Genomic DNA, 12996 nt, shown 5'->3' on the forward strand with positions numbered 1-12996 from the left:
CTCTATAAAAGAGGCACTGCAGAGTCTCTGAGCAAGGAGAAAACAAACTTTTATATTTGTGCCCCTCTCAAGCATTTTACTTGCCTGTTCCTGGAATTTATTTCCCATCCATACAATTTAACAAGGTTGAGTAGATACACCCAGACTGGCAGCTACAATTCAAAATTAAGATTAATAGCTAAATCAGGGATTCAAGTGAAGTGATAAAACTGTCAAAAGTTGGAAGTAAGGGAAAGCAGAGGAAAGTAAGGATTGTGCTATGGAAGGAGGGGAAAAGACCCATGCAGATAGCAGAACAGAAGTCTGTCTTTTGTGTGTGAAAGAAAGAATCTTTTTTTTCTTTGAATATTAAAAGCAGTTTCTTCCCTTGCAACAGCCTGCTTTGAAAATAAATCCATGTATTCTTTTGTAGTGTTGTAGGGGTTAGAGATATTGGTAAGAAATTTGGCTAATTTAGGCATTCACTGTCTAAAATTCTCTACTATCCTTCTCACGTGAATCTAAATATCACTGTCATTGTTATTGGTACAGAAAATGTGCAATATCATAGCCATACCTGATTAAATCAAGAAAGGCATCTGCTGCTGTCACTTGCACAATTTTGCCTTCTCTGTGCATGTTTTCTTTAGTACCTTTCCCAGGGTGGATGATGACCACAATGATTATACCAATCAGTACAGCAATGATCGTAGTACTCATGTAGTAGACTACTGCTTGGACTCCCATCTTCCCTGATGCTTTACTATCCAGGGCAGCAATTCCTAGTAAATTTAAGCACAAGGACATTCACCTCATACTGTTGTGAGTAAAGACTATAAACTCAGCATGATGAAAATGGTTTTGTGGGAAGAGTTTTGATGACCAGTACATTTAAAGCTACCCAAGGTAAGTTGGCCCTCTTTTGCAGCTTGTACTGCCACTGTCTTCCCATCCCACCCCTAATGCTTGTAATTACATAATTTTCTATTACAAGAGTTACAGCTTTCTGTGCTTTGTTAACACTTGTTAAAAACAAAGATTATTGGTCTGATGCAGTGTGGCACTCCCTATATTCCAGTGAGCCAATTCATGTTTTTTGATTAGCATAGTTACCATAGTCTGAAAAATGTACCTTAGAAATGTGCTGCACGGAATTTGTAATGGTAAGAAAGAAAACAGAGTACTCTCAAGTAATGTTGATAATGTTTGCTACAATTAATGCGTATGAAGAGTTTTCTTCAATCCCTAATGGAATGACCTGAGTTTACCTCTGTCCCAAGCCATGGGAGTTTAAAATAGATTAAATGCTGTTAGCTTGTTTCAGAAAATCCTTACTATTGTATGAATAAGCATTTAGAATCTTTTATAAGCTTTGCAAAACTTGCAACATTACTCCTAATTCTTGGCTCGTCTTAATGCATCTGATCTAATATGAATACTGGGGTGCTCAGTATGGCATCTGCTAAAGTATTTGTTCATGAGATTGCACCAACAGGGCTGCATTGTGTTTTTTAAATGAAGGTGCAGTTCTGACAGGGAAAGAGCTCTGAATTTCTGAGAAGGAGTGTCTCATGAGGACTGCCAGAAATGGAAATGCTCTTTCTCTTTCGAAACAGGTGCAGTTTACGTTCCTCTCCTTAAAATGCCCCTTTGCTCCTTCTTAAAATTTCAGGTAGTCAATAACTTCCCTATACTTCATCTGGAGGGCTACACCTCCTGTCTCAAAACAGTGCTGGTGTTTCTTGTTGGAATCATGCTTTCAAAGTGCAGAATGAAGAAAGAGGTCAGGAAAAGATCTCTTTGCTTTATTATCTCCTCCTATGTACCTCTATATGGCACTGTCTAATCCAAACTTTTGCGGACTGCCCACATATTTATCTAGATGCCATCTTTGAACGTATAGAAGATAATGAAAGTTGCCTACCTTCCGTTCTGGATACTTATCTCAGAAGAGAAAGCATTTAAAATAAGGCAAAAGGACTGTGTGAATATAAATAATATGGAAACATAAAACTAGAATCATGGCCTGGCAAAACTAAATATTTTCTCAAAATGCTTATCACTGTAAATCTATCATACTTCTGTCTATCTTCTAAAGGAGGAAATATGTACTACTGGAGTCACAGTGAAACTACTCTAGATAGTCACTGATGTAACTGAGATCAAGGCCATGTTCCAGGCTCTGATCAAATTTTCAAAGTATAAAACCAATCACATGCTTCATACTTACCCTTTCATTTCAGCTAGGGCTTGCCTGTCCTTTTGGCAGAAGCAATTGGAGCCAATAAGATTTGTACCCACAAAATGAATTGCAAAGGGTGATTATTAGATTTGCACCCTGAATTGCTTGATTTATATGTGCCATTGTAGTGGAAGAACAAAGTGTTACAGGCACAGGAAGAAAGTGAAAATGGAAATCCAACATTTGAAGCACTTCATCATTTCTCTGCTCAGCTTCTTCATCAGTAAAACTGGATGATAATGCTTGTGGTAAGTTTACACTCATGTTTTGAAATTCTGTGAGGAAAATGGTAAATGCTACCAAGTAATAAATAGTTATTTTTACAAACAGGAAGTAAATCCTATAGCCAGTCTTGTCGGTGGATGGAGTATTGCTTGGTTTTTTAGAGTCCTCAAAATAATGCAAATGCAAATACAATTAACCAACGCATAAAAATAAAGTTAAGAATTGTTGGAGTCTTTCAGAGCTTCTACTGAGTTGTACAATGTTTATATCAGACAGCATTTGTTACAAATTTTATTTTTAAAGTATCAGTATATAACTTAAAAAGACGTGTAATTTAAACAGTGAAAAATGAATGCATGCATTCTAGTCCTGTCAACTTTGTCTTTATATATTTTAATTGCTGTTTTATGTTCTTGCTATTTCTAAAGTAGCAGCAATGGGCTGTGTAGTTTTTCATTTTAGCTAAGATTGACTTTAAACTTGGTTTACATCATGAGCATGAAAAGGTAAATTTAACCTATATAGTTTGGTGAGAAGATTTGGAAATGCACAGATGTTAAATCAGTCAGTTCCTGGTATCCTGCCCTTGCCAGGTAATAGATTCAGGACCAGATGCTGAGCACTGTCAGTCTAGAGGGTTCGCAGGCATATGTGCTTACTGCTTTAACCAAGCCTAATTTTCTTTGTACTCCACACTTGATACTAGGTTGAGTCTCCTACACTCCAAAAATCACTAGGAGTCAGTGTAGGGCATACCTTACCACTAAAGATTGCTGTGTTGAAGGATTAGAGCTTGTGATCCTATTTCTTTCTTGGACTGATTTTGGGACTGAGTGGTGAACTGTGTGCCAGTGATATACCAGGGAGCAATAGTCATGCTCTTTTATTTATAAGCTGCTTTCCAGCTTGGTTCCCTATTATGTGTGACTACACAGCCCGCGTACTAGTTTCGGCTGGAATAAAGTTAATTTTCTTCCTAGTAGCTGGTATAGTGCTGTGTTTTGGATTTAGGATGAGAATAATGTTGATAACACACTGATGTTTTAGTTGTTGCTAAGCAGTGTTTATACTAAGTCAAGGACTTCTCAGCTTCTCATACTGCCCTGCCAGCGGAAGCTGGGAGTGCACAAGAAGCTGGGAGGGGACACAGCCAGGACAGCTGACCCAAATGAGCCAGAGGGGTATTCCATACCATACAACATCGTGCCCAGTGTATAAACTGGGGAAGTTGGCTGGGGGACACTGTGGCTCGAGGACTGGCTGGTCATCGGTCAGTGGGTGGTGAGCAATTGCATTGTGCATCACTTGTTTTGTATATTCTATTATTATTATTATTATTTTCCCTTCCTTTTCTGTCCTATTAAACTGTCTTTATCTCAACCCATGAGTCTTACTTTTTTTTTTTTATTGTCTCCCCCATCCCACTGCGGGGGGGCGGGGAGCGAGCGAGCGGCTGTATGGTGCTTAGTTGCTGTCTGGGGTTAAACCACGACAGCTCCTTATTTTAGGTTGCTCAGTCTCATTTCTACCCTTGTTTATCATATAAATGACTTCTCAGCTTGAAAGTAGGGGACAGCAATTCCTCTCTTCTTGAACTCTGCTCGTGGCATGTATAGCAGTAAGCATTCAAAGCAGAGGGATGACAGGCGTAAGTATGAACAAAAGGTATATGAGGAGGAAGCAAGTTCTCACCTCAGAGAGCCCTTACTGGGGAGCTGCTGGGCAGCCTTCCCTCCCACTGACGTTAATGGGAACTCAGATAACTCACAAGAAGGACATTCAGTATCTTCCAGGGCCAAAACTGCAAAAGCTTCCAGCATACCAACAACAAGAATTATCTAAAAAATATTTAAAATCTGTTTTTAAAACATGAGAAAATGAAGGGGGTTGTTTTCTTTACATTTTAAGATGTTGACAAGATTTCTTAGAGCTGAATGGGTCTCTGGAAGGGTTTCATGTCAGGGTCTGGAAGCTTTCATGTATCACAGACCATTGTATCCTCAGCGTGTCCTTTCACAGCCAGCCAGCAAAACTCCCATTGTCCCGCGGGAGATGTATGTGCCCCTTTCATTCTGCTCGCTGCTCTCTCTCTCCTCCACATGGCTGCTGGCTCCAGCACCTCTGCCTCCTCTCTTCCCCTCCCCTCCCTTTCCCCAGGGAGCCTGGGAAACTTTGCTGTACCACCGGTCCTCACGCACATGGAAGCCTTGAAGTTGTCAAGGCAACCCCAAGCAGAGCGCCTGTAATTTCTCCCAGTGTGTGTGGGCACACAACATGAATGGGAATGATTTTTTTATGTATTGCTGGGGAGGGGGGGGAGAGAGGGAGGGAGGGAGGGAAGGGAAGAAAGAAGAGTGCAAGTCTGTAAAACTGCAAACAACCCAAGCCCTTACCCCTGTCCTCTCCCTTCACCTACTCTTTCTTTCTCTTGAGAAATAAGTGAGGAATCAGTCACACTGTGGGTGAAATAAAGACATGACAAGGAGTTCTCCAGAGCGTCAGGACAAAAAGCAAAGCACTATGTTGTTCTTTAACAAAGGCATTAGAGAAGAAATGAAAATATTTTAGGATGAAGGAAAGGCAGCAAGCAAGTTAGTAGGGTATTGTAAGAGGAGAAAGAGAGAGAAAGGATGCAGGGAAAAGGAGAAAAAATCTAGTTAGGACAATTTGTTAAAAATGCTGAATTGTTAATCTGATAGTCCTGATTGTTCACCTGATTTATCATGGTTCTGCAAATTAGCATGAACTAAACATGCAGCAACTTTCTTGAATAGCTACTATACTGTTACTGTTTTTGTGCCAATTATATATATATTTACTGTACTTATGTTTCTAGATTATACAGAATTCTAGAATTTATAAATCCAGAGTTGCTTCTATTGTTTTTAATTTTCTCAACATTGTAAGCATGCTGTACATAGTCTATGTGTAATCTTGGATTATACTAGGGCACACTAATGCAGAGGGATGATATTCCTCAGTAAGATCAAAGATAAAATACACTGAGCATATTCTGTTTAGATAACATTTAAGCCAATAATAGCTTGGATCTGCTTGTTCAAAAATAAATTCCAAGGAATTATTTTAAAAGCCAAAAAGCAAAGCCTATGCTAAAAAGTCCTACAACTTCAGAACACTTTCTCCTTTTAATTAGCGCAACTGCATCAACTGATTTCTTGCAGAACAGCCCAATGTCCTCAAGATATGTTATGAACTATTTAAGTCTGAGATTTGAGTTTAAGCATATATCTATTTTTCCTGTTACAGTACTTAAGAGTTTCTGCCTGTGTTTTTTTTTAGAAAGGGATATACATATTTACATAATTAGAAGGAATATGCATATTTACAACAATGATAACTGGTCAGCAGCTGGTATGACTGAGGACCTCTTTCTGCATGTAAACCCCTAGTCAGCAAAACATTCCTGGACTTAAATTTGTCCTTAATGTTAATCACTAACTAATGTGGTTTGCCAAATCAGGGCCCATAGCTAGCAGTTTTTAAATGGGATGTTTTTCTTTACACTCACTGACCTCAAATAGTCCCAACAGTAAGTAGTATGCCACTGAAGAACTGGGCAAGTAGCAAGATTCATTTTATTTTGCTTTTCCTAAAAAAACAGTCACTACTTAGGACTGATCATAGTACCCTCAGTGATTTTTATCATTTGTCAGAGCAAGCAAGGCTCTGTCACTGGGGGCAGGGGGTGTGCATGTGAGTGTATACATATATGTATGTGTATAATTTCAGTTTGAAAAAATTAAAATGCTCAGCTACTGCTTTTAATGTGAGAAGTCCCTGTCTATGCAAGCTTTTTGCTGCCCTTTTGTCCTGGTTTAACCCCAGCCAGCAACTAAGCACTATGCAGCTGCACTCTCACTCCCCCCCCCCCCCGCCCCAGACGTATGGGGGAGAGAATTGGGAAAAAAAAAGTAAAACTCGTGGTTTGAGATAAGAACAGTTTAATAGGACAGAAAGGAAGAAAATAATAATAATATAAATAATAAAATGGCAATAATAATAATAATAATAATAAAAGAATTGGACTATACAAAACAAGTGATTCACAATGCAATTGCTCACCACTCGCTGACCGATGCCCAGTTAGTTCCCGAGCAGCGATCCTCACCCCCCAGGCCAACTCCCCCCAGTTTATATACTGGACATGACATCACATGGTATGGAATACCCCTTTGGCCACTTTGGGTCAGCTGTCCTGGCTGTGTCCCCTCCCAACTTCTTGTGCCCCTCCAGCCTTCTTGCTGGCTGGGCATGAGAAGCTGAAAAATCCTTGACTTAGTCTAAACATTACTTAGCAACAACTGAAAACATCAGTGTGTTATCAACATTATTCTCATACTAAATCCAAAACATAACACTATACCAGCTACTAGAAAGAAAATTAACTCTATCCCAGCCGAAACCAGGACACCTTTAAAAACTTTTGGAAAAAATAAGAAGTTTATGTATTTGCTTTCCTATACTAAAATTTGTGTGTTTTGTGTAAGAGAATCTAACATTTTGCCCACAATATTTTTAACTTTTGGTTTCTTTAAAATTACTTTTGAATCATATTGATGAAGATTTTAAATATATAAAATGATGAACCAGTTCTGAATGAATGTGTAGAACAAATTGTCCATTCTGGTCCTTGTAAATATTGACTACTGGAAATAAAAAAGAGAGGCTTTCTATGATCATTATGAATTCTTTCCTTACTCATCATATTAGAACTGAATTGATAGCACTTCCTTGCTAATGTAGATTTTTATATAAATTTCCTTTAGGTGTTTCAGACTCAGTCTTTAAAAACAAAACATTATGAACCTAACATCTTTTTATTGCTCATTATTTTCCTGTTTATTTTTATGGTCTCTTCATTAGGAAATTACAATCACTTGTTAAAGACTCCTATGGTGGAACAGCAATAATGGTAAGTGTCAATTCAGCACTGTTGCCCTAATTTTGTTTCTTTAAGGTTGTCTTTCACTCTCCTAATGAAGCAGTCTTAAATGGGCTATTCCCGACCCCCTACATCCACTAAGCACTGTGTGATGAGTAAACTCTCAGTATGAGACCATGAGAACAACCCCTTTTGTGTATGTTGATGAGGATCTGTGGAAATGAATAACACTGTGCAAGGTTACAATCAAATATGCTGATAGAAAAATTCTAAGGAAAAGCAATAGTTAGGTAAAGACAGTTGAAGTATTGCCTGAGTTTAATTAACATGATTAAGCTCCAGAGCTTTATTCTGATAGCTGCTCAGCATGTCCTGAGTGTTGCTGAGCATTCCCAAAAACCAAAATTTAAATAATATTTAAAACTTTGAAAATTGAGGCCTTCACAAGATCAGGTCTAAAATTACTCCAAACTCTAGGTTATTATTTTTAATAGCAGTAGCAGTAAAAGAATAAAATTGCAAAGAAAAAAGCTAAGTAACATTTTCAAAAAACTATATGCATTGGTGAAGTTAATTGATATTAAATTAATACAGCTAATGACTTCCTGAAGCCACATAAAATACATGTCTGAAATATAGCTCTGTATGCCTTTTTGCATGAACCGATGGGACAAGCTGTCTCCAAATCTGTTTAACTTATCCTTATTTGAATATGGAAATTTAAATAATGAAATTAGATATTTTAATAATTTTTCCAGGCCTATTAAGAACATTGGACAAATATATCACAGGAAAATTAGTAATTAGTAGTTGTATTTGATCCAAAATTATGTGATCGTGATTAAGCCAAGCTGACTAATGAAACCAATGGCTGGGATATAGTAACGCAATTTAATGAGCTAATTAAATGGCTGAGTGGCTCCTAAAGGACTAGACCTGCCCCACAGCTTCGTAGTCCTACCCCATCCCTTGCCACCAGAAAACTGTTAATTTTGGTTTCTGTAGGGTTCATTTTTCCTGTCAGTTTGTCATTCTGAATCATCTCAGAATGGTGTCATGTGAACACCAGAACTTGTACAAGGGAAGCAGAAGGACAGCATGTCCAGGAGCAGAAAACTAGCCCTTTTGGCAACAATTTGCCATTACTTCACATTGGCTGTATTGTTAAACTGCATCCTTTGCTCTTTGGTGGCAGCTAAAACAAGTTAGGCATTCCTTACTTTCCCCTGCTTATCTTTAAGCTGGCTCTGTTCTCACCACATAGCTGAGCAAACAGCATCCACCATTTGATGACAAGGAGAGAAAAAAGGTGTGTGAAAGAGTACCTGGGCTCAGGAGAGCTCTGGAGGGCCATGGCTACTCAAACCAACACTGCCTTCAGAAAAAAAAATCAGCATAAAAATATACCCTTATGAAGATACACAGATGTTCCTGTTACATTTAAGAAAAAATCTCACTGCATGAGTGAATCAGAGAAATCACAGACCTTAACAGAAAGTGGGACTTAACAACATGTAGAAGAGTCCACATAAGCACTTAAATAAAGTGGTGTGCCTTTCTTTGTGGATTCTCTACCACCACAGTGAGGAGAAAGGTTGTATATGATGAAAAAAACTTTTTATAGAGGATGCTAACCTAACGTTCCATACATATTTATTTCTGGTATTCATAGTGCGCTTGGTTTGAATTATACCTGAATGTGGACACTGGATACCTCTCAGTGATTCTGAAAGCTTTTGCACATGCAAAACTGATGCAAATTGAACATTGTGCTTTCTGTTGGTCCCATACTTCTTGATGGAAACAGTGTAAAAATATGCTAGAAAATAGGTGCAATGTGTGCTAGCTGCAAATTTTTTCCTCCATCCCTTTCTAACTCCTGTTGAGGGAAAATATTTAGTAACTGATCATGTTTTTTCTTCCTTCATCCTCCTGGCTGCAAACACATGTTCTTCTAACCACAGCTTCATCATTAGAAGGAATATGTTTGTGAAACCATGGTAAGATACTGTCAGAACATCACTGACTGGTGTGAATGGTAGAGGCCCAAATAATCTCTAGTGGCTTTACAGTGATTTTTACCTTTCAGTTAACCATGAATGAAAGACCATTTTGTTGTCATTCATCACTGATAATGCTCTTTCAGTGGAATAACATTACTTTAACTTTATGAAACTCAGCTTGGTTTCAGTGCACCAAGATTAGTTGTTATCTTATAAAAAAATATGAAAGCAATCTATGGTGGAAAGTATTTCCTGGGCCATCAAGTATAGTATTCTTATACAGCAGGCAAGTATATTATACAGTCTTGGTTATAAATGTATTGAGCTTGAGGTTCAAATCAGTTGCTATTTTTACCCTAACTATTTTCATGGTAGGGTGTTCCACAGCCTTGCTCACTTCTTACTTTGCTTGCTTCCATGGTGCTTTTTTAGACATGCACAAATAACTTGATTTTCTTCCTTTAAAATTCTTCTCTGTATTAGGACAGTGTCAGTCAGTGAAGGCAGGGAAAAATTCAGTAAAACTCCCCAGACTGTGCTTGTTGTTGCTAAATAATTTATAGACACCAAAGTATTACAGCTCCATGTAAAATGAAATATGTAAATATGGTAAACTTAGATGCTGCATTTATAGAATGTCAGTGATATTTGTGTTACTGCAGGAAACCTCTTGCAGGAATATGCTGTACTGTTCTGAAAAGTGTAGTTGTTTTACTTTTCAGGGTTGCAAGATAACAGAATGCATTTGGAGAACTGGTAGGAAAGTACATTTCCTTAAACTCACATCTGCCTGAGAAGGACCCTGCTGTGGGGTTGTTTAGATACCCATTTAACTCTTTGCATTATTCCATCTTTTGCTCACAGTATTGGAATGTGCCAAACAATATGCTTTTTGAAGGGAAACTAGGGAGCAATTTATCTTCTTTATGTACGCTAAGCAGAGCAGGAGGGAGAAGCAAGCAGGGATTCACAGCAAGCCATGGAGCAGTGATTAGTAACAGCTGACAGCCTCAAACCAAGACTCTCTTTCTTTGATTACCTCATTGTAATAACAGAGTACAAAGGACTGACTGTCCTCAAGCCAAGAATCAGAGACCCAAGAACACAGAAAATAGCAGCTCACAATTTTTTTTTGGTAACAAAACACTGCTGCTACCTGCACAGTGCAATTCTAAAAAGACATCCTTTTATGTCCAGACATTTGGACTAACCTTTCCTGAAAATGAGATTCTTCTGTTGGGCATAAAGCTGCTTATTTTCTGTATCAGGAGTGAAACAATGAGCACAGAACATTTGCTTAAGAAAAAGCATAATGTAACATGGTAAATTATTTCAGTTTAATTAGAAAAAAGTTCATTGTGGTAGCTGATAAGCCAAAGCACATTAAGATACCTTGAATCCTACAGGAAATGTTGCTACAAGACTGAAATAAATATGCTAGTAGTTGTAACAGACTTCTACCCTATTCCCCAAGGGTGAAAATGCTACTTTTCACTTATTCTTAACATATTGCCAAAAATATCTACTTTAACCACGCATCCCAGCAAGATACCACTGATAAAGATACCTTTCCCTTCTGAATGGTGTTAAGCACATTACTTAGTGCTTCATAAAATCCATAATGCAATTTCTTAAAATACATGTGGAAGCTTTTAATCTGCTAAAACGCTGGTCTGAGTTTTGGCAGACTGTGCCTGGGGTCCTTCAAAGACATGGTTTTGTATGTGCAGCACTTATTAAACAACATTCCACGAATGTACAGTGCTTCTGTTATCTGACTGGCTGTATACCATGTGATGAAGCTGTAAACTATTTGCTATGCTAAATCACTCCTGATCTACTTTAGCTGCTACTGAAAAAATAATGACATACTTTAGAATACAGATGTGAGATTAAAGGTATCCCTAAAGGCACAGTAGCTAGTAATGCAGTCTAATGTAAAAATGCTTTTACATCTTCAGTATGTAACGGATGTCTGAAGAGACACTTCTGTTGAATTGCTAGAAAAATGAAGCAAATATAATTCTAGTCAGAGAGGTGCAAGATTTAAAGAATGGAAAATTAACGTTGCCTGTCTAAAAAAAGATAGAGAGAGACGTATCTCTATGTGCAAAATGACACGGGATTTGGAGTATGAGATTGTACTGATCTGTAATTTGTCACAGCTCTATGCTGGAGGTATCACCTTCTCATTCAAAATGTGATCCAGTACTGTTGGCCAGCCAGTTCTTGGCTTCTTCACTAAAACTTCCAATAATAAAGTCTACTGCAGTGATAGTGTCTTTTATTTGGATGATTGTCCACTAGGATCTGACACTACTTAAGTTCATTTTATAGAGTTCATGCAGCAGCCATCATTTGGAAAGAAGTTTTGCCCAGTTGGATGTGACTCAACTAAGATTTGAACTAATGGTAGTGTGTAACTACTGCATCTGGTAACAACCTGGCCATTGGATTTCTGCTTGGAATTTTAATTTTAGTACAATTTTCAAACTCTGAGATCATCTTTCTTTGCTAATTCAGCAATATTAAGATAATTTGGAAAAGAACGGTGTGACATTGCCTTTAGATATGTTCAACAAGACTTTATTACTTGATTTTTTTGAGTAATCTGAAGTTACTCTAGTAACTACCCATTCACTAAAGAATCCTGCATATTTTTTTGTTGTTGCAGTAGCTACTATCTATCCTTGTACCAGGTTTATTAATAATCAAAGTTGCTCTGGCTTCTTTTTTTTTTTTTTAGAAATCTTGTCAGTGACACAACACTGATTGGTGCATCTAACTTAAAAGTGATAAATTTTCAGTTTGCTTTCAAGCTAGCAGTTAATTCATCTGCTGCTGTTTTATCCACTGATCTTCCAAAGAATTTATCTGAGCTGCTCATGGAGCTATTGCTTTCCTTTTTGTCTATGCTACACAGACCCTGCTGGTGTTTACATGTTCTTGTAATCCTTTTAGTTTATTACATTCCTTCCCACATGCCAGGCATTTTTTTAGTTTATACATTTTTGCAACATATGTATGATTCCATGGGCTGTTTTTGATGGATTCACACTTTGTTCTCTGACTTTTCTCCTCTCACACCTCAAGTCAGCGGCGAGGCCAGCAGAGGCAACGGTAAGTCGGCGGCTAAGCGCTAGATTGAGGCGGACAGGGAGGTTCCCGAGGCCCGGGAGCGCCGGGGAAGAGCGGAGGGACCCGGCCAGAGCCGGCGGCTCTCGCGGGAGAGGCTGACGCGGCGTGGGCGTTGCCGGGGCAACCGCGGGAGATTTGAACGGCCCTGAGGAGCGCCAGCGACTAGGGCGGGCAAACGGGGCGTGGTGTGGCAGTTTGCGCAGGCAGGGCGCAGCCCCCCCTCTTCCCAGCTCGAGCAGGCTACTCAAGTGGTGGGTGTCGGCCCAGAAGGAGACCCAGGTATGGTTGCCGCTCGGGTGAAAGCCATTGTTAGGAAAAATATGGCAACGCAGACAGAGGTCCCATGTAAACATGCAGCTGTCCAGGTCTCTGGCTGCAGGGAGTGCCTGAGTCTATCAGAAATGATGGAGGTCAGCGGGGACACCTCTTGTGTGAGGTGTGACCAGGTGAGTGATTTGCTCAGCCTGGTGGTAGAGCTGAAGGAGGAAGTGGAAAGGTTGAGGAGT

General features: G+C 38.9%; 1 protein-coding gene across 1 annotated transcript in view; it reads right to left on the minus strand.

The window, feature by feature from the left end:
- The window catches only part of LOC128136280 (excitatory amino acid transporter 1-like), a 107635-nt gene that overhangs the window by 24063 nt on the left and 70576 nt on the right, over positions 1 to 12996 (minus strand). Inside the window, exon 4 of the mRNA XM_052775545.1 lies at positions 557 to 761. Coding sequence (XP_052631505.1) covers positions 557 to 761 — 205 coding nt within the window. The remainder of the gene's footprint in view (positions 1 to 556; positions 762 to 12996) is intronic.

Source organism: Harpia harpyja, chromosome W (genome assembly GCF_026419915.1).
Source record: "Harpia harpyja isolate bHarHar1 chromosome W, bHarHar1 primary haplotype, whole genome shotgun sequence".
In the NCBI taxonomy this organism is placed as follows: Eukaryota; Metazoa; Chordata; class Aves; order Accipitriformes; family Accipitridae; genus Harpia; species Harpia harpyja.